This window comes from Chiloscyllium punctatum, chromosome 7, assembly GCF_047496795.1.
Source record: "Chiloscyllium punctatum isolate Juve2018m chromosome 7, sChiPun1.3, whole genome shotgun sequence".
Lineage (NCBI taxonomy): Eukaryota > Metazoa > Chordata > Chondrichthyes > Orectolobiformes > Hemiscylliidae > Chiloscyllium > Chiloscyllium punctatum.
In genome coordinates, this window is record NC_092745.1 from 74,571,761 (window position 1) to 74,594,190 (window position 22,430).

Consider the following 22,430-nt stretch of genomic DNA (forward strand, 5'->3'; position numbering starts at 1 on the left):
TGGTGTTTTGAGCCTAGTGACCCTTCTTCCTCACTGGAATTGAAATGTTAACTCTGTTTTCTCTTTCTATCTTTCTCTCTCTCTCCACAGAAGCTACCAGACCTGCTGAGGTCTCCAGCAATTTTTGTTTCTTATTGAGACAATGTTGTGTTTGCTATATGAACCCTTGGGTTATGGCAGCTGGATTGAAAATGGGATTGGTAGGAAGTTTTTTAAAATCATGTTGACAATTTTTTTTAGAGGAACTGAGAGCAAGGTTTGAATGAGTTGCTGTCAGGCAAATGGACTGAGAGACTTTGCCCTGTTTGAATTTCTGTTGCAATGACAACGAGAGACCAGCAGGGGGCGCGGGGAGCACCGTTACCAAGCAACCAGCAACACTTCCGGTCGCAGGCCAGCTGCTGTACATGAAGGAGTGGGGATCCCTGTCAGTTTCCCAATGTGAAACTTTACAGCTTCATGTTTATCAATCACTCTCCGAAAGAAGTGGATCTCTTTCAATATTGTCTTTTGTAAAGTTGTATTAAGTGTTGATGAATCTCTGTGAAGATCCAGAAGCCTGGGGACAGACTGGACTGGAACCAGGAGAAGAACAATTCACCAGAAAATCAGAAACTGGGAACAGCAGCAGCTCAGGTCAGATTGATCCTCAACAGTCCCTTCATCATCCTGCAATCATACTCTGTAACTGCCTTCAGTATCCCCAAACCACCACCACTGTTTCCCCCTCACCCATCGCTCCCTTACATCTCATCACCCCTTAACCTCCACATCACCCCCTTAACCTCCACATCACCCCCTTAACCTCCACATCAACCCCTTAACCCCCACCATCACCCCCTTAACCTCCACATCACCCCCTTAACCTCCACATCAACCCCTTAACCCCCACCATCACCCCCTTAACCTCCACATCACCCCCTTAACCTCCACATCACCCCCTTAACCCCTACCATCACCCCCTTAACCTCCACATCACCCCTTAACCCCCACATCATCGCCTTAACCCCCACATCACCCCTTGACCCCTACCATCACCCCCTTAACCTCCAGAAACTCCCTTAATCCCCCACATCGCCCCTTTAACCTCATAACCCTCTTAATCCAGATCACCCCCAACCCCCACATCACCCCTTAAACCCCACATCACCCCCAATCCCCACATCACCCTTTAATTCCCACTATCACCCCTTAACCCCCACATCACCTCCTTAACCCCGACCATCACCCCCTTAACTCCCACATCACCCCCTTAACCCCCACCATCACTCCCTTAACCCCCACCATCACTCCCTTAAACCCCACATCATCCCCTTAACCCCATATCACTCCTTTAACCTCCAAATCAATCCTTTAACCCCATCACCCCAATAAACCCCCACATCATCCCTTAAACTCCACATTACCCCCTTAACCTCCACCTCACTCCTTTAATCCCATACATCACCCCTTTACCCCCCAACATCACTTCCTTAACCCTAACCACCCCTTAACTTCCACATCACCCCCTTAACACCCCACCTCACCCCCCATCCTCCCCATCACCCCATTAATCTCTCCCATCAGTATAGTAACCCAACATTTATCCTTCATGACCCTACAACTGATTTCAGCTCAATATCTCTTTGACATCTCCCGTCAGCTGAAAACCCCTATACCATCCCCCAGCTTAGGTCTCCCCAAAGCACTCCAGAACCAATCAATTACGTTTTGAAGTTGAGAGTATGGTGCTGAAAAAGCACAGCAGCTCAGGTAGCTTCCGAGGACCAGGAGAATCGACGTTTCGGGCATAAGCCCTTCATTCCGAAATTTCGATTCTCCTGCTCCTCAGATGCTACCTGACCTGCTGTACTTTTCCAGTACCACACTCTCGATTCTGAACTCCAGTCTCTGCACTCTTCAATTTCTCCTAATTACATTTTGAAGTATGGTTGTTTTGTAATGTTATGGAACAGGCCAGACCCCCTCAAAGCATTTCAAGAAAGTAGCCCGGAACCTGACTTTGCGAGATGTTTTAAGCAGGTGTCAAGTGGATATTCCAGGAGGGATGCAGCTGGCCCAACCATTTAGTTTTGAATGAAACAGAATTTATTTGCAAGATTACCGAATGAAACACAAACAAAAGAGAACAGAGTACAGAGTAACTTAAAGTATCTGAAAACCCAACAGATTATCCCTATTTAATGATGCTGTTCCAAATTCCTGCGGCAATCCCTACAAACACCCCTTTCCAAAAAAAGGAAAAATCCAACACAGGTTCTTACAGGAGAGATGTCAGAGAGAGGGAGGATCAGCATGGACCTGCTTCTTTGGGTCCAGCAGCTTCATCACTGACTGCCTGCTCAAACCCAAACCAAACCAGAGAAAAACTGAGCTGGGAGAACTGGCCACTCCCCTTTCATTATAAAAGTTTTTTTAAAACTTGAAAGCCTTTTGCTGGAGGCAGTATTTGTTAGTCATAACTAAATTGGCCCCCAAACCCTTCAAACCTTGACCTCCCGGAATCTCTGAACAGAAGACCAAGGACAACACAACCTTATGAAAGGAGCAGCATCATCACAGTAATATAAACATTCTGTTGGAATTGCTTGTGTCATATAAAACCTTGGAACATAATGTTGAAGCTGCCTTTTAAATGTAATTAATAGGGACCTCAAAGGTCTGAAGTGAGCGGGGTGACTGACAAAACTCTTGAGGTTTGGTTTTATTTATTCATGGGATGTGGGCTTTACTAGATTAGATTCCTTACAGTGTGAAAACAGGCCCTTCGACCCAACAAGCCCATACCACTCAGACCCATTTCCCTTTGACTAACGCACCTAACACTATGGGCAATTTAGCATGGCCAATTCACCTGACCTGCACATCCTTGGATTGTGGGAGGAAACCGGAGCACCCGGAGGAAACCCACACACACATGGGGAGAATGTGCAAATTCCACACAGACAGTCGCCTGAGGCTGGAATCGAACCTGGGACCCTAGTGCTGTGAGGCAGCAGTGCTAACCACTGAGCCACCGTGCTGCCCCTGGGCCATTATTTAATGCCTATGCCTAATTGCTCTGGAGAAGGTCATGGTGAGCTGCCTTTTTGAACCATTACAGCCCTCAGCACACAGTGACATCCACAGTACTGTCAAGAAAGATTTTTGACCTCGTGACATTAAAGGAATGATAACATAGTTCCAAGTCAGGATGGTGTGTGACTTCGAGCAGATCTTGTAGGTGGGGTTCCCATGGATCTGCTGCTTCTGCCCTTCAAGGTAATAGAGGAATAGGTTTGAGACGTGCAATCAGGGGAACTTTGGTGGTTTACAGCAGTGCAGCTTATAGATGCTACCATTACGCATCAGTGGTTAAAAGTGAAATGTTGAAGGTGGTGGGTAGGGATATCAGTCTCTAGATTAGAGTGGTGCTGGAAAAGCACAGCAGATCAGGAAGCATCCGAGGAGAGCAGGAAAATCGACATTTCGGGCAAAAGCCCTTCATCAGTTTCCAGCACCACTCTAATCTAGACACTGATCTCCAGCATCTGCAGTCCTCACTTTTGCCTGGTAGGGATACAAATCAACTGGGATGCTTTGTTCTCAATGGTGTGAAATTCCTTGAGTGTTATTGGAGGTGTACACATCCAAACAATTATGGAGTAGTCTATCACACTCCTGATGTGTGGTGGACAAGCTATGGCGTGTCAGGAGGTATGTTACTTGCTGTAGAACCCCCAGCCTCTAAACTGCTTTTTATAGCCCAGTTTTCATGGCTGGCCTAGTTCAGTTTCTGTTTAGTGGTAATCCCCAAGATTTTGGGGTATTTATTTATGTATTCACAATATAAGAGCATTGTTGGCTAGGCCAGCATTTACTGCCCATCCCTAATTGCCCAGAGAGCAATTAAAGGTCAACCAATTTGCTATGAGCCTGAAGTCACATGTAGGCCAGACCAGGTAATGGCAGCAGTTTCTTCCCTAAAGGACATTAGTGAGCCAGATGGGTTTTTCCAACAATTGGCAATGAATTCATGGTATCATTAGACTCTTAATTCCAGATTTGATTAATTTCAGACGGTGGGGAGTTCAGTGATGGTAATGCTGTTGAATGTCAAAGGGTGACGGTTAAATTCTCTTTTGCTGGACACTTGTGCAGCACAAAGTTACTTACCACCTGTCAGCTTAAGCCTGGATATATTCCATGTATTGCTTCACATGGACATGAACTGCTTCAATATCAGAGGTATAAAAAATAATACTGAATGTTGTGTAACACTGGAATCGTGAATCGATGTCAGCTATTTTAATTGCCAGATCAGAATTATCTAGGGAAAGTTTAGGTGCTGAATGTTTGCAGAACATAGAAGCATCAAGAGTATGGTGCCAGCTCTGGCCCATTTATTTCCTCATTAAAACATTTACTGTGAGGATGTATGATGAACAAAGCCCATAAACTGGATTAGTGGTGCTGGAAGAGCACAGCAGTTCAGGCAGCATCCAACGAGCAGCGAAATCGACGTTTCGGGCAAAAGCCCTTCATCAGGAATCTGATGAAGGGCTTTTGCCCGAAACGTCGATTTCGCTGCTCGTTGGATGCTGCCTGAACTGCTGTGCTCTTCCAGCACCACTAATCCAGTATTTGGTTTCTAGCATCTGCAGTTATTGTTTTTACCTCAAAGCCCATAAACTGTTAAGTCAGGTGCAAAATACAGAAAAAGAATTAATTTCTTGGCCTTAGAAGTATATTGGCAGTCAGCTTTCTGGGTACAGGTCTGTGAAATTAGCCATGTGTACCATATCACGACAAAGGGTGGGCAGAGAAAGGGGACAAATATATAATGATTTTAAAAAATCTTACCCCAGAATATCCGTCAAAGTAAGAAATAAAAATCAAGTGTTCACGTCATACAGTATAATAGCATGTTAAATTTGATGACATAACTGCTGTCAAATTTCACTGTAAAACACAATGAGCACTCAGTGTAAAATATTAAGCAGAATAACTTCTTATCATTAGATAACCCAAGTTTTCACAACAGTCCAAATGGCCTCCTTGCCACTTTATACAGAATCACTTTTCTACCTATTCTTTTCCAATAACTGACTGATGATATTGTTTCATTTACATATTAATTGCATTTAGTTCATTTATTGTAAATATTGTATAATATTAAACTGCACTTTCTGGTTTGTTTGACATTACAAAGGTAGAGGACATATACAATGCCTTATTTTATACTGAAATGATTAAGAAGATTATTCATCTGATGAGCCATTTTCCTGCAAGGCCATGCAATCCAAGGCATACTTATTACTGGAAAGAGAATACGCTAAACTTCAAGAAACTAGACTTTTTGTAAGTAAGTCTGAATGGTTTACTATATTAGTTGACCTTGTATGACCGCAAATGCTGCACTTTCACACAGCCTGCTTTGCCTCAGTTTCTCCCTCATTTGACACAAAACCTAGGGTCAGAGCAAAGTGATTTGACCCCTTTTTGATTGATCTCATCTGTCATTTTCCTGCTTTGGGTTTCCATATTTGGTCACCTTGAACTTTTGAAGCACTGATCACAGACAAACATGCTTTCTTTTTCTCTCACAATAACTGTTTCTGTTTAATTTTCAGTCTCAAATTATTTTTGCTATCCACTCTGTCTTCTAATTTCACTGATGTTATATCATATTATTTCACTGTTGCCTCTATATTCCTGTTTGTCTTGTTCTTTTTCTCTCTCCTGCCTGATTTCTTAAATATTCCCTTCCCTCTGCCATCCTATAATTAGGCCTCATATACTTTGTATCCCCTGAGACTGGCTTCGCCACACTGTGTTTCATGGTTAGATGATGAATGAGTTGAGGGAGTTATTTAGTTTTGTGGTGGTTAGTATTTTTGAATTGTTTGTATTTAAGTGAATATAAAAATGTTGAACCAATCTCTGCAATATGAAAATAATTGTTTGACCATCTCACTGAAATGTAAACCAGTGAGTGTTCCATATGTGAAATTTAAGTAATCAGATATTTGCTGCCATGCAGTTTGTTTCTCTGTGTTTTATGGATAAGGACTGGAGACAAAATGTGTAAAATGTAGATGTGGTAATGAATAAGTTTATCCGGTAAGCAGGAATTTAAATGTTACTGATAAATAGGAATTCCAAGGTTTACAAGACACTTTTTTATTCCTGTTTAACTTTGTTTTCCTGAAGAGAATTGTTCATGCTCTGGCACAGTGGTGTGGGTAACATCTATTCAAGTGAGCCAGGGAAGAATCTAGAGTCCCTTCTACGCGGCAAGGGGTCATTTAACCCATTGAGTCTGCACTGTTCCTCCGAGAGCATCCCACCCAAACCCAGCACTCCATCCTATCCCCTTAGGCTAATCCACCTAGCCTGCACATCCCTGGATACTGCAGGGAAATTTAGCATGGCCAATCCACTTAACCTGCACATCTTCGAACTGTGGGAAGAAATTGGAGCACACAGCGGAAACCCACATTGACACAAGGAGAACATGCAAACTCCATATAGAGGCTTGAATTGAACCTGGGCCCCTGACACTGTGAGGCAGCACTGCTGACCACTGAGCAACCTTGCCACACAATTCGCAGATTATTTTACTGTGGAAGCCGAAAATCCTCGCCCGCTGCTAAACTAGCTCATTGATTGTAGAGTGGAAACCGGAGGTGGGAGGAGGACTTATAAATGAATATGTACTTTTAAAGTCATACACTTTAATAACACTATACTTTTATGCAACTGCAGGGCATTACTGTGTCCCCCGTCAAAGACGATCTGTTAGAATGGGTGGCCACAGTTCAGGGATTGAAGGATTCACTCTGGGAAGGTAAGTGTGAAGTAAAAGGCAATTTTTAAAAGTTTATTTCTGAAAAGTCACGTATGTTAGAGAGCAATAATTGAATTTTTTTTACATCAGATGTTGTCAATTATTAATTTAAACAAAAGGTCTGGAATAAAAGCCTGGACGTCTGTTTCAGATCTTCGGCTGGTTCATAATTTCTTGGTATTTCTTCCTGTCTGTGCAGAGTTTTCAGTTCTAATAAATCTGAGCTTTTTCACATCCTCTGCTTTCTTTCTTGTTTCATAATTGATAAATGAGATGGTAAATTCAAAAAACATCTTTTTGTAGCTTAATGAGTGACAGATGGGCTTGAAATTGTAAAGGAAATTCTTTTCTGAAGGAAACAAAGTTGACAATGAATTTTCAGTTTTTATTGTTTTCTATACAAAGGATTCATTTTTTTATTCCTTGTTTCTCTGACAGTTTTCTTCCAACTGAAGTTCTCAAGAATGGTCACTGGACTCGAAACATTAACTCTGATTTTTCTCCACAGATGCTGCCAGACGTGCAGAGATTTTCCAGCAATTTCTGCTTTTGTTTCAGATTTCCAGTTCTTTCAGTTATGTTGTCTAGTTGCAACAATGATTTGCATTCTGTGTTTTGTAATTCTTATTGAAAGATGGTTGAATCGTTTACTGTGCACATTAGAAATTAGAAGAAACCTTTTTTTACTGTATTCACTGAATTAAAAATCAACTCAATGTCTATTAATTTTTGTTTTGTAAGTTCAATTGACTTTAAATATTCCCGGATGATTCAGCTAGCAGGGGGACTGCTTAGTTTGGGAAATCCTAATGTGCACTGTTTATTAGGCTTAGCTGGATTAGTTCCATTGTTCTTGATTTCTGTGATCCCCATGGAGAGTGAGCACTCTGTGTTCAGCTGTGATGCCTTCCTTGCTAAATAGCCTACTCAGGGAATTCTGCTAAAGGTGCCCTTTGCTACACTTTATCTGTAAAGAGTTGATCAGTGTGTGACACTTTCAGCAGATGGCAGGTTTCCCTGTAGGACATGATGGTGAAAATGGAGCCTGGTTTCCTTTATGTTAATTCTATGGGCCAACATGAACAGAAAAGTTTGCATTTTGGTAGTATCTGACATGGCCCTGCAATCCTATTCTTCAAACCTCTGCTCTGGACCTCCTCTGTGCCAGAATTTCTACGTTGATTAAAACCTGTGTTTTTTTTTACCTTATTAAGGTGCTTTCCTTCAGGTTTCCCTGAAGTATACAGAAGATTACAACTCAATCCCTCCAACTGTTACTTTCAATACAATTCCATTTCATCCCAATGGTGAGTAACTGCAAACTTTCTCTTAATGAGTTTACCTGGGAACAATGTTGTTTTGCTGAGATTATTTTCATTAACTGTCTTAAGAAAAACTGGGTAGATGACCTGTTTTGTAATTAGGATTGAAAGTTATAGAGCTAGTTGAAGTGACTCAACACTCCATGAGACACCATGGATCCTGTATTGCTGTGAGGAATGGAGAGCACTATCCACAGAGAACAGTAAAATATTGTGGAGATGCAAGAATAGATGCCCATTCTGGAGTTTTTGCCTCCTTTAGAGATCAAGAAGTATTTGCTCAGAACATCCCTGGAGATTAAATGGTGCAGTAGAGGGCATAAGTAAATAACTTGTTTAGGATTAGGTGGATCAAAATGGATATAATTGCCATGTGGCCTTTGTTTTTTGCTACTTTTTCATGTCCTCCTTATTTAAATAAATGTAATCAGTTGCTTGACAATTTAACCTGCTTATTGTTTTGTGTATCCTCTACTAACAGTGGACTCAGTCACAGGCAAGCCATGTATAGACTTCCTCGATAATCCCAGGAAATGGAGAGAAGATTTTTCCTTGACAACCATCCTGCTTACCATTCAGGTGAGAGGACATTTTTGCAGAACTGATTTGATTGCTGCCTGACAACTCAATTGGTTAACACTCAGCATGGAATTGAGCCGTGTAGACCAGAGAGGCTTCTATTTTCATTCCTCCTCAATGCTAGTTGAAGCCTGGTTGAAGTCAGACAATTCATCTCAGTTTCTTATGTTAGAGAGGGGAGATTTATTGGGGTCCAAAATCTAACATCTAAAAGGCCTGTATGTGGTGTCTGATGAGGTGCATGATTGGGTGAACCTGTGATGCTCTCATTGTTAAATAGTCAGCAGATGTTGACCATTTTGACCCTGCATGAGCTTTTAGAAGCTAAATATTTTCTTCTTCCTTTTGTTAATTCTTGCTCATTCTAACAGAACACATTGGCATCTTTCTGGATGATGGTCATTGGTGTCATTGGTCTCCATGTTGACTGGAGGGTGGATAATGTTGTGCATTTCCTTAAGAAAGGTTGTAAGGAAGAACCTAGGAACTACAGACCTGTGAGTCTGATGGTGGTGGTGGGTAAGTTGTTGGAGGTGATCCTGAAAGTTAGGATTTACATCCAAATGGAGAGACAAGGAATGATTTTGGGATAGTCAGTGTGAGGGAAATCATGTCTCCGAAGCTTGATTGAGTTTTTTGAGGAAGTAGCCAAAAACATTGATGAGGACAAAGTGATAAATATTGTTTACTTGGACTTTAGTAAAACCTTTGATAAGGTTCCGCATGGTAGACTAATTAGTAAAGTCAGATCACATAGGATTCAGGGTGAGCTTGCAATTAGAGTCATAGAGTCGTAGAGATGTACAGCATGGAAACAGACCCTTCGGTCCAACCTGTTCATGCCGACCAGATATCCCAACCCAACCTAGTCTCACCTGCCAGCACCCGTCCCATATTCCTCCAAACCCTTCCTATTCATATACCCATCCAAGTGCCTCTTAAATGTTGCAATTGTACCAGCATCCACCACTTCCTCTGGCAGCTCATTCCAAACATGTACCACCCTCTGCATGAAAAAGTTGCCCCATATGTTTCTTTTATATCTTTCCCCTCTCACCCTAAACCTATGCCCTCTAGTTCTAGACTCCCAGACTCCAGGGAAAAGACTTTGCCTATTTACCCTATCCATGCCTCTCATAATTTTGTAAACCTCTATAAGGTCACCCATCAGCCTCTGACGCTCCAGGGAAAACAGCCCCAGCCTGTTCAGCCTCTCCCTTTAGCTCAAATCGTCCAACCCTGGCAACATCCTTGTAAATCTTTTCTGAACCCTTTCAAGTTTCACAACATCTTTCTGATAGGAAAGAGACCAGATTTGCATGCAATATTCCAACCGTGGCCTAACCAATGTCCTGTACAGCCGCAACATGACCTTCCAACTCCTGTACTAAATACTTTGACCAATAAAGGAAAGCATACCAAGCGCCTTCTTCACTATCCTATCTACCTGCAACTCCAAGGTCTCTTTGTTCAGCCACACTCCCTAGGACCTTACCATTAAGTGTAGAAGTTCTGCTAAGATTTGCTTTCCCAAAATGCCGCACCTCGCATTTATCTGAATTAAACTCCATCTGCCACTTCTCAGCTCATTGGCCCATCTGGTCAAGATCCTGTTGTAATCTGAGGTAACCCTCTTCGCTGTGCACTACACCTCCAATTTTGGTGTCATCTGCAAACTTACTAACTGTACCTCTTATGCTCGCATCCAAATCATTTATGTAAATGACAAAAAGCAGAGGATTCAGTACCGATCCTTGTGGCACTTCACTGGTCACAGGCCTCCAGTCTGAAAAACAACCCTCCACCACCACCCTCTGTCTTCTACCTATGAGCAAGTTCTGTATCCAAATGGCTAGTTCTCCCTGTTTTCCTTGAGATCTAACCTTGCTAATCAGTCTCCCATGGGGAACCTTGTCAAACACCTTACTGAAGTCCATATAGATCACATCTCCTGCTCTGCCCTCATCAATCCTCTTTGTTACTTCCTCAAAATACTCAATCAAGTTTGTGAGACATGATTTCCCACGCACAAAGCCATGTTAACTATCCCTAATCAGTCCTTGCCTTTCCAAATACATGTACATCCTGTCCCTCAGGATTCCCTCCAACAACTTGCCCACCACCGAGGTCAGGATCACCGGTCTATAATTCCCTGGCCTGTCTTTACTACCCTTCTTAAACAGTGACACCACATTGTCCAACCTCCAGTCTTCCGGCACCTCACCTGTGATGATCGATGATACAAATATCTCATCAAGATGCCCAGCAATCTCAGGTACACCTGATCAGGTCCTGGGTATTTATCCACCTTTAACTGTTTCAAGACATCCAGCACTTCCTCCTCTGTAATCTGGACATTTTGCAAGATGTCACCATCTATTTCCCTACAGTCTATATCTTCCATATCCTTTTCCACAGTAAATACTGATGCAAAATACTCATTTAGTACCTCCCCCATTTTCTGGGGCTCCACATAAAGGCCGCCTTGCTGATCTTTGAGGGGCCCTATTCTCTCCCTAGTTACCCTTTTGTTCTTAACATATTTGTAAAAACCCTTTGGATTCTCCTTAATTCTATTTACCAAAGCTATCTCATGTTCCCTTTTTGCAGTCCTGATTTCCCTCTTAAGTATATTCCTACTTCCCTTGTACTCTTTTAAGGATTCATTCGATCTATCCTGTCTATTCCTGATATATGCTTCCTTCTTTTCCTGAACCAAACACTCAATTTCTTTAGTCATCCAGCATCCCATATACCTACCAGCCTTTCCTTTCACCCTTTTTCTGGATTCTCATTATCTCATTTCTGAAGGCTTCCCATTTTCCCGCCATCCCTTTACCTGCGAACATCTGCCTCCAATCAGCTTTCGAAAGTTCTTGCCTAATGCTGTCAAAATTGGCCTTTCTCCAATTTAGAAATTCAACTTTTAGATCTGGTCTATCCTTTTCCATCACTATTTTAAAACTAATAGAATTATGGTCGCTGGCCCCAAAGTGCTCCCCCAGTGACACCTCAGTCACCTGCCCTGCCTTATTTCCCAAGAGTAGGTCAAGTTTTGCACCTTTTCTAGTAGGTACGTCCACGTACTGAATCAGAAAATTGTCTTATACGCACTTAACAAATTCCTCTCCATCTAAACCTTTAACACTATGGCAGTGGAACAAAATTGGTTTAAGAGGGTTGTTGTAGAGGGTTGTTTTTGGACTGGAGGCCTGTGACCACAGGGTTTGGCACTGGGTCAACTTTTGTTTGTCATTTATATCAATGATTTGGATGAGAATATAGGAAGCATGGTTCGTCAGTTTGTGTATGACAACAAAATTGGTAGCAAAGTGGACAGTGCAGAAGGTTATCCAAGATTAAATGAGTTCTTGATCAATTGGGAGAGGCAGATGGAGTTTAATTTGGATAAGTGCGAGGGGTTGCATTTTGGTAAAACAAATAAGGGCAGGACTTATACAATTCATGGTAGGGTTCTGGGTGTATAATTCTTTGAAATTTGCGTCACAGGTAGACAGGGTGCTTAAGAATGCATTTAACATGTTTGTCTTCATTGTTCAGACCTTTGAGTATAGGAGTTGGGACATCGTGTTGATGCTGAACAGGACATTGGTAAAGCCTCTTCTGGAGTACTGTGTGCAGTTCTGGTCACCCTGTTGTAGGAAGGGGGTATTATTAAACAGGAGGGGGTTCAGAAAAGATTTACCAGGATGTTGCTGGGAATAGAAGGTTTGAGTCATAAAAATAGGCTGGAAACACTGGGAGTTTTCACTAGAGTGTAAGAGGTTGAGGGGTAACCTTGCAGAGGTTTATAAAATTATGAGGGGAATAGATAAGATGAAATGCAAAGATGAATGGCACAGATCTTTTCCCTAAGGTTGAGAAGTTCAAAACCCGGGGGCATATTTTTCGGATGAGAGGAGAAGGATTTTAAAAAGGACATGAGTGGTACCTTTTTACATAGTGTGTTTGGAATAAAAAGCCAGAAGAAGTAGTGGAGGCAGGTACAGTTGCAATGTTTAAAATGTTTGGATATTGTTTGGATATGTACATGAAAAGATGGAGGAATATGGGCCAAACGCAGGGTTTGGGAGGTGTTATTGAAGGAGCCTTGATGAGTTAATGCAATGCATTGAGCAGATACTATACAGTACATTGTGGTCACTGTTTGCCAGTGGTGGGGGTGGGGTGGTGGTGCGGGGGAAGCATGAATGTTGTAAATGGCTGAAAGGAAGCCAGTCTAGCAGGCTGCTTTGCCCTGGATGATGTCGAGCTTCTTCAATGCTGTTGGAGCTGCACTCTCCCAGGTAATGGAGAGTATTCCATCACATTCTTGACTTGTATCTTGTAGATGACAGAGAGGTACTGGGAGACTGAAGATGAGTTATTTGTTGCAGATTTCGAAGTCTTTTACCTGCTCTTGCAGCTACAATGTTTATATGGCTCGTCCAGTCCAGTTTCAGGTCAATAGTAAACCCCTGCCCCCAGATTTCAAGGAGAGATGAGAAGTCTCTGTTCTTTGAGAAGTTCTGTGGGGTGACAGTTGTTATATTGTGAGTTATCCATTTCATGAAGCAAGAAGTAGGATTCAGTCTGTCATCCTCCAGTGGTTATTTATAGTTCATTGTTCAATGTCAATTCTAGTCTGTTCCCACACCTACCCAACCACCCTCCTGACCTGTGGGACAAAATACAACTGTTTCTCATGTTTTCTAATCAACCTGTTCAGTGATGTTATTACATTCTGCTGGAGCAGATATGTCTTGAATCAAAGTAAAAATCATACAATAGAGCAATAAACCAGCTCTGCTTTGTTTTGAATATTTTCTAATCTGTTCAGATGTTATGACACATCTCTGGATAGGTAGGACCTGAAGCCAGGCCTCCCAACACAGAGGGACACTACCACTGCACCACAAAAGCCCTTTAAAAAAAGAGACCTTTTGTTATATCCAGAAGTGCTGTTACTCGATTAAATGTCTTTTTCCCCCATCACTAAATCACCCATGTTTTTTTTCTTATCTATTAACCTAGTAAGTCATTGATGTTTCCAACTGAACAATTTACATGCAAATCCTGTGAAGGGCAATGCAAACTATCAAAGGTTAGATAGAGGGGGAGAGGTCTAAATCAAAATGGTGTTGAAAGAGGGACAAATGTCCCTTAAGTATATGCTCCAATGAGCATCAGCTGCTCTAACTCTGGAGCACTTCCTGGTTCATTCTTAAAACTTAACAAACACATGCTACAGATACAAAAATAAATTTCCCCTTCTTATAGTTTGTACTGTATTGGGGTTCCTGGAAGAAGGATTCCATAACAATCTTTTATTCAAGGCATTCCTTTTTGTAAGGCAGTACAATAATTGATTACTTGTATTTACTTACCTCTGTTTTTCTCTCTAACGTTTCTCTCTAACCTTTGCTTTGGACTTCTTATTGTCAGTTCTTAGTCTTTTTTCATTTACATATATCATAGGATGTACATTATTCCAAACAGATCCATTAACTGTTTGACATTCTATGGGTATTATCCTTTCAGTCCTCTTTCCATTTGACATTTCTTCCAAGGTGTTCGATAAATAGAGAGCCATTTTTACTGCTTCAATGAGAGATTAGCATCTGATGTGCTGTTCACAATGCTCCTTGCTTTTTTTTAACTTCCCAAACCAAAAGGAAACTGTTCTCATTTTCTCCCATGAGAAATATTATGACTGCATCATCAAAGTTGGCATGTGTGGGCAACACTGGACTAATCAATTTCATATTCTTTGGGTTACCCAAATCTTGGAATTTCATTCGGCACTTCACTCTCTCTCATTCTCTTTTTTTTAATAAATATTTTTATTGTAAAGAAAAAAGTTTTGGTTTTTTTTACAAAATTACAAAACTAGTACAAAATAGTGTAACCACTTTACAATATAAATAAAGACAACAAACTACTAATCTGCTCTACAGACTACCAAAACACAAAGTAAAATACAAGGAAAAAGCACTCTATTAAAAAAAAACTACAATATAGTACATAACTAACAAAAAAAAGATAAATAAATAAACATTCAAAATAAAATTATATCAAGTCATAACAAGACCCGAATTTATATGGGATTCTTCCTCCAGGGTCCCCCAAACTGATAGACATCATCCTAGACAAATGGTTGATACATCTGCATGGGTGTAGCTCAAGAAGGGCTGCCATGTTCTATTGAGCAATTCTGTTTTCTGGTGTAACATATTCGGAAGCAAGTCCAAAGGATATGTCCCATAACTATCCTATGCCAATTCAAAAGTCCTGGGGGACTTTCCAATACCCACCTTGCTAAAATGTTTTTCCTCGCACAAAAGGAGAGGATAGGAAACAGTTTCTTCCTGTATGCATCTAGAGAAGGAAGATTTGGAAAGCCCAAAAGGAGAGACACCAGGTCCAGCCCAATCTCAGTTCCCAAAATCTTTGCCAAGGCACTTGCTACACTGTCCCAGTGTCTACAGATCTTTCTCATGCTCTTTTCATGTTTTGATACCGTCAAAATGTCCTCAACCTTCAGATTCCATATCATTGGACTAAATACTTCCACATGAACGGTTACATCCAATCAAACGGTACATACAATTTACCTGGCCCACAAGGCTCCACAGGTGCTCTAATTCATCTTCCCATGCAGCCATACTTTTTTGTATAGACTTGGCATGACCGATAATAATGGGATTGATGCAATTCAAGTAAGATTGTTGCTGTAAAATTCCATCCAACTCAACCTGCTCTATTATCAAACTAACATATTTAAAAAGTGGCAGAAGCCTAATTTGGTTATATTTTAAGTTTTACGGTCAGAAACTGCGAACATTGAAAGGCATTAGCTCACTCTGAGTATAGAAGAACCAAGAATTGATCCAAGAAAAAGCCATAGATTAGAAAGCTTTTAATTCACTTTGCAAACACCTGGGCAGGGTTAGATGTAAGAACAGTTTCTCCTGGAGAAAGGAGGTAGTTTGGAATAGTTAGGAAATAAGTGTAATAATTTTAGCTTGAAAATTCCAGACCAGAAGTGTTTGGATAGGATGCTAAATGGGTTATTTGAAGCTAAAAATGTTTAGGCTTGGTTGTGCAAATAATGGAGGATAAAAATCTCAAGCACTCAAAACAGGGAATTTGTAAAAATTTAGTCAAACCTACAGATATGGTAGAAAAAGCACCTTACTACCTCATATTTGATTATTGTAAAGTGATGGTGTTGGGACTAGATGGGACTTTGTTTTGCCATGTATTTTAAAATCTACTAAATTGTTTTATATATTTAATGGATTATTTGGATTGTTTGATAGCATCTTTATTTGTTTTGCACAACAAACTTCTGTTTTATTGTTAAAGCCAAATTTGCAGCATTGTGTACTTATCTGCAGCATTGTGTTTCAGTGATAGGCAGCCACATAAAACTTTTAAAAGAAGATCTAACGAGCCAGATATCAGTCTGAGATCTGAACTGTCCAGTAGCAATATCAGCTGGGATCATAACACATTGCAAAATCTGACTTAGTTTAGTACATAGGAGAAAGTGAGGACTGCAGATGCTGGAGATCAGAGTTGAGAATGTGGTGCTGGAAAAGCACAGTAGGTCAGGCAGCATCCAATGAGCAGGAGAATCAATGTTTTGGGCATAAGCCCTTCATCAGCAGTCAGGCTTGTGGGCCGTGGGAGCTGAGAGATAAACGGGAGGGAGGTGGGGCTGGGGGGAAGGCAGCTGAGAATAAGATAGGTAGATGAAGGTGAGAGGGAAAGTGATAGGTCAGAGAGGAAGGTGGAGCGGAGAGATGGGAAAGGCGATGGACTGGTCAAGAGGGTGGTACCAAGTTGGAGGCTTAGGACTGAAATAATGTGGGGGGAGGGGAAATGTGGAAACTGGTGACTTCACATTAATCTCGTGTGGTTACAGGGACCCAAGGTGGAAGATGAGGCGTTCTTCCCCAGACGTTGGGTGGTTAGGGTTTGTCGATGAAGGTGGCCCAGGACCTGCATGTGCTTGGCGGAGTGGGAGGGGGAGTATTAAGTGTTCAGCCACAGGACTGGTTGGTGCGGGTGTACCGGAGATGTTCTCTGAAATGATCCACAAGTTGGCATCCTGTCTCCCTGACGTAGAGAAGACCACACTGGGTGCAATGGATGCCACATTGTTGGGTAGATACCAGTGTTGTAGCTGTACTGGAACAGCTTGGCTAGGGGCACAGCAAGTTCTGGAGCATAAGTCTTCAGTATTGTTACCAGTATGTTGTCAGGGTCCAGTACCTCTAGCTGTTTCTTGACATCACGTGGGATGAATCAAATCGACTGAAGACTTCCATCTGTGATGCTGATGACCTCTGGAGGAGGCCAAGATGGATTATCCAGTCACAGTTCTGACTGCAAGTGCATCGACTTTGTCTTTTGCATTACCCTGGATTAGTGGTGCTGGAAGAGCACAGCAGTTCAGGCAGCATCCAAGGAGCAGCGAAATCGACATTTCGGGCAAAAGCCCTACCCTGCCCCATCATTGATGATACGGATATTTGTGGAACGTCTTAGTTCAGTGGGTTCAGTTTGTCATCCATCTCCCTTCATGACTAGGTTTGGCGGGTCTACAGTGCTTAGATCTGATCCATTGTTTATGGAATCGCTTAGTTTTGTCTGTTGCATTCTGCTCCCGCTGCTTGCTGAATATTTTTTGTCCACGTTTGACCTGAGGCCAAGACATGTCATGTATCCAGAGTCAATATTGTGAGCAGTGGGATATGAGATCAATTATGGCAGCTAGATGAATGTTTGAGATCATTATGTATACACTAGAGATCAAAGTACAATGTAGCTGGTTTCAGGCCTCACCGTTAACACATTAGGCTTTTTTTCCCCACCAATCAAGCAGAAGTCAGAGATTGGAACTTTTCCTGGCTCCTGGAACCTCTTTTGGGCAAAGGGAACAGTCACTAATTGGAACTTACTGTACTTAAGGACTGTGTGGGTATGCTTTTGACTCTAGAAGGTTGATCAGAGGTCTGTGGCTACTCTTTAACCCAGAGAGGCAGGGAGACCTTCTGGATCTCTCGTTGGGTCCATTTATACATTGGCTCAGATTTTAGCTTCGATGGTTTGCTCCATGTGAGGGCTGCTTTGAGGTCACAAAACCTGGAAGTCTAGGTTTCCTGAATAGAACTACAGCATACCTTTCATTCAGTTTTTGCAGTTTTCCCAACTACAACAGTCTGTGGGTGGGTTGGGTTCCTGTTTCTGATATTTCAATTTTTAACCTCTGATCTAATTTTAACCCACCCACTTTTGGAGTTAAGTTTCAACCTGTAGTACAACTAGAGGGTTGTGTGGAGTGGGGCAAGATTCACACAGGCCAGTGATGAGGAAAGCACTTTGTAAGATTGTTAGTGGATTGACACCTCAGGCCATGTTTGGCCAGAGCCTAACATAACACACCCAGGTGGTGCCAGTATATCCTGTTAGCTTTGCCAGTATCTGCACTTTGAGAATAAACCTCATTCCTGGGAGCCCTTCACTGTGTGCAATGGGTTAAAGTTGGACCTTTAACAGAGGTGTGTCATAATATTGCATTTTGTCATTACATCAGCAGTGTTGTCAACAGATGAGTATGTCACATGAAGATACCATTTGAGGGATGTTATGCTGAGCTAGCCTTACAAAGGTTGGTGATTCTGCCACTGATGAGCAAGCTCAATTTAACAGGATATGTGCCGTGAGCCACTGTTAAGGACAGAAGGGAACGGGCTAATGAGAATAGCCTGGGAGAAATGTGCCATTGAGAAAATAAAATGAGATTGGTGGTGAAAGGTAGTTTTGATTTTTTTCTGTTTAAATCAACGCTTCCCCTTCCTTACTTTCTCCAACGGAAGGATAATCTGTATGTGTTGTGCTTCAAAAACAATTAATGAATTTAAAACATCCAACTATGTATTTTGTATGTCATGCGCTCTTTAAGTTATGATCTAAAAATGATCAGTTTATATTTGATGCATTTCCTTTAGATTTTGCTGCTAGACTATTTCAGAAAAGCTAACCCTTTGTCATCCCTTCTGTCATTACCATCCTGACTACTTGGATGTGATGGGCCACAGTGCCTTTATCTGTGCTGTAGATCTCTGTGACTCTATTTACTTTTGTAATTTTCTTGTCCCTGTGCTAATTAGCACATGGCTCAGGCAGTAATCCAGAGATTCTAACCCTCGAGGACCTTTTCTTCCATTTACTTCCTAGTACTTGATACTCCCCAAACAGGTCCTCCTTAGCCTTGCCTATGTTGTTTGTGCCACTGTGGACCACAACAACTGGAGCCTCTTCCTCCCGCTCCAATATCCTTTCTAGCCAGTCGGAGATGACCAGCACCCAGGCACCGGGCAGGCAACACACTGTGTGGGACTCCCAATCCGGCTCACAAAGGATTCTATCTGTCCCCCTAATTATAGAATCCCCTATAACAACTCCTTGTCTTTTTGCTCCCCCCCTCTTTAATGGCCTTCTGCACCATGGTGCCATGGTCAGCTGGCTCATCCTGTCCACAGTCCTTTTCCTCATCCATACAGGGACCAAAAATCTCATACCTGTTGGACAAGGTCAAGGGCTGAGGCTCCTCCACTCCTGAACTCAGAATCCTCCTACCTGCCTCACTTACAGTCACACCCTGTTGTTCCTGATCACTATCTGAATTTGAATGACTTGATCTGCTGGGTGTGACTGCCTCCTGAAACAAAGCGTCCAGGTAACTCTCCCCCTCCCAAACCACGTCATAGATGCAGAAGTATTAAGCATTATGAAAAATTATGTAAAATAATTGAAATCTATTCCATCCTATAACCCACTGATTAGTGAACGTGATATGAATGCAAGGCTGAGTAAGAAATAGTTCACTGCTCAATTTGTGATGCCATTGGAGATTTACGTCTCGATTGCACCATGAAGACCAACCTCTGAGCTGCAAATAATAACATGAAAAGAACAGGGAGAGGTTTTGGAGATATAAATCCCAAAATATAAGAAATCCTAGCTGGATTATATCTTGGTCTGGGAAAAAGGGAAGAAAAACAAGGTCAGGAATGCTGAAGCTTGCAAGTCACTTCATGCAATTTGGATGAGATCATAGAATTAGTACAGCAGGCATGGTCTTAGCTCAAAGGCTCCAAGAACAAGTAGATGAGTTCCAGGATGAAATACATGCCTGAATAATTTGAATAAGGATAGATTATTAACATGAGGAACTAGCTTATAATCAAAATCCGAAGCAGATATGCAAACCTTTGTGGTAAAAATGACAAAGCATCCTCAGAGGAATCTCCACTTCTGGTAAAATAATTCCAAACTTAATTCAAGAAACCGCATCTGTTGAAAAAAAAGCCTGATATCAAAACTCATCTACTTGCTCAAGAAACAAGAAACAGTGAAACAGTCACCTGGCAAAGTTCATTTTACACCAGAAAAGGCAAAATAATATCTCCAAAAAGTCCATGGCCGAGCTATAGCTGCTGACAATATAGCGAGCTTGGTATTTAAAAAGATGAACATCAAAAGCACTGGAAATGTATTTATGCTAACCCATCATGCAGCTGGATGCATGAAGATAGTAAAATAAAACAAAAATATGTAGCTAGGAAGAAACAATCATGGAAAAGGTCAATTTGTAAAGCTGTGGGTCAAGAACAAACTCTACTGGATGAAAAGGTACCATTGAATGTCAGAAAAAGAACGTGACATTATTATCGAACCATTAATCATGACAATCTCGTCAACCCAATTGTACAGGCCAGATAAGAAAATCACCTGGACTGGGTATAGAAACTCTCTGACCCCATTGTATTCTGTAGCTGTGTCGCCATGCTTTCATCCACAAGAAGAAGTCAAAAATAATATTTTGAAACGTTGTTATTCTGATTCCACTGCCTGAGCGTACATATTGGAACCTCACTATCAAACACAGGCTCAAACACTTACCCCAAAAGCAGCAAAAATGTACAACTTTCCAATCAATACTCAACTTGTCTGGGATTCTGATAGAAAAAATAATGTTCGCAACAAGTACTGTGAGGAATTTTGATATTCAATTGGAAATAATAAATGCAAATGTTTACTCACTGCAAGTGATCTATTCCTTTAGCGATGTGAACAATGCAGGCACTCTCCTGTACCTCCCCCTTATGTAGATTAAAGGGAAAGGAGGCAGTCAGGTGGGGCATTGCAGTAAAGACCTGGTGGTGGTGGAACAGGGGTGTTTCCCCGACAGACAATTTCCTATGCTTTGGGATATTAGAAACCAACAGGCCCCCAAGTCCATCTGATCAAGGTTGGTCACAGTTTGGCAACACTGGAGGATTTAAGTTGGATCAAAGCTCATTAATTAGGGAGCTTCAAAATCGACGTTTTGGGCAACCCTGAAACGTCGATTTTGAAGCTACTTGGATGCTGCCTGAACTGCTGCGCTCTTCCAGCACCACTAATCCAGAATCTGATTTCCAGCATCTGCAGTCATTGTTTTTACCTCATTAATTAGGGAGTTGAATAATCATTTGAGCTTCCCTTTCTGATTCACTGAGCAATAGGCTTTGGCTGCGCAAAGAATTGGGTGGCACGGTGGCACAGTGGTTACCACTGCTGCCTCACAGCTCCAAGGAGCTGGGTTTGATTCTAGTCTTGGGTGACAGCCAGTGTAGAGTTTGCACTTTGTTCCTGTGTCTACATTAGTTTTCTCCCCTTCTCCAGTTTCCTCCCACAGTCCAAATTTGTGCAGGTTAGGTGGATTGGCCATGGTAAATTTCCCCATAGAGTCCAGGGTGTGTAGATTAGGTGGATTGCCCATGGTAAATTGCCCCATAGAGTTCGGGGTGTGTAGGTTAGGTGGATTGGCCATGGTAAATTTCCCCGTAGAGTCCAGGGTGTGTAGGTTAGGTGGATTGGCCATGGTAAATTGCCCCATAGAGTTTGGGGTGTGTAGGTTAGGTGAATTGGCCATGGTAAATTGTCCCATAGAGTTCGGGGTGTGTAGGTTAGGTGGATTGGCCATGGTAGATTTGCCCGTAGAATCCAGGGTGTGTAGTTTAGGTGGATTGGCCATGGTAAATTGCCCCGTAGAGTCCAGGGTGTGTAGGTTAGGTGGATTGGCCATGGTAAATTGCCCCATAGAGTTTGGGGTGTGTAGGTTAGGTGAATTGGCCATGGTAAATTGTCCCATAGAGTTCGGGGTGTGTAGGTTAGGTGGATTGGCCATGGTAGATTTGCCCGTAGAATCCAGGGTGTGTAGTTTAGGTGGATTGGCCGTGGTAGATTTCCCCATAGACACCGTGGTGTTTGGATTAGGTGGATAGGCCATGGTAAATTGCCCCATAGAGTCCGGGGTGTGTAGGTTAGGTGGATTGGCCGTAGTAGATTTGCCCGTAGAATCCAGGGTGTGTAGTTTAGGTGGATTGGCCATGGTAAATTGCCCCGTAGAGTCCGGAGTGTGTAGGTTAGGTGGATTGGCCATGATAAATTGCCCCATAGAGTCCGGGGTGTATCGGTTAGGCGGATTGGCCATGTAAATTGCTCTGTAGCATCCGGGGTGAGTAGATTAGGTGTATTGGCCATGGTAATCTCCTCAACAACATTGTCGGGGAGATTACTGAGATACAGGCTACTAGACTAGGTGTGATTGAGGTTCACAAGGAAGAGGAATTAGAAATCCT

General features: G+C 42.0%; 1 protein-coding gene across 3 annotated transcripts in view; it reads left to right on the forward strand.

Moving 5' to 3' along the window:
- The first annotated feature begins 404 nt into the window (after nucleotides 1-404).
- The window catches only part of LOC140479814 (ubiquitin-conjugating enzyme E2 U-like), an 81,741-nt gene continuing 59,715 nt past the window's right edge, over nucleotides 405-22,430 (forward strand). For all 3 annotated transcript variants that reach the window (XM_072574052.1, XM_072574051.1, XM_072574053.1), the window contains exons 1-5: nucleotides 405-636; nucleotides 5,192-5,340; nucleotides 6,748-6,829; nucleotides 8,044-8,136; nucleotides 8,633-8,730. In XM_072574052.1, coding sequence (XP_072430153.1) covers nucleotides 5,275-5,340; nucleotides 6,748-6,829; nucleotides 8,044-8,136; nucleotides 8,633-8,730 — 339 coding nt within the window. In that variant the 5' untranslated portion in view covers nucleotides 405-636; nucleotides 5,192-5,274. The remainder of the gene's footprint in view (nucleotides 637-5,191; nucleotides 5,341-6,747; nucleotides 6,830-8,043; nucleotides 8,137-8,632; nucleotides 8,731-22,430) is intronic.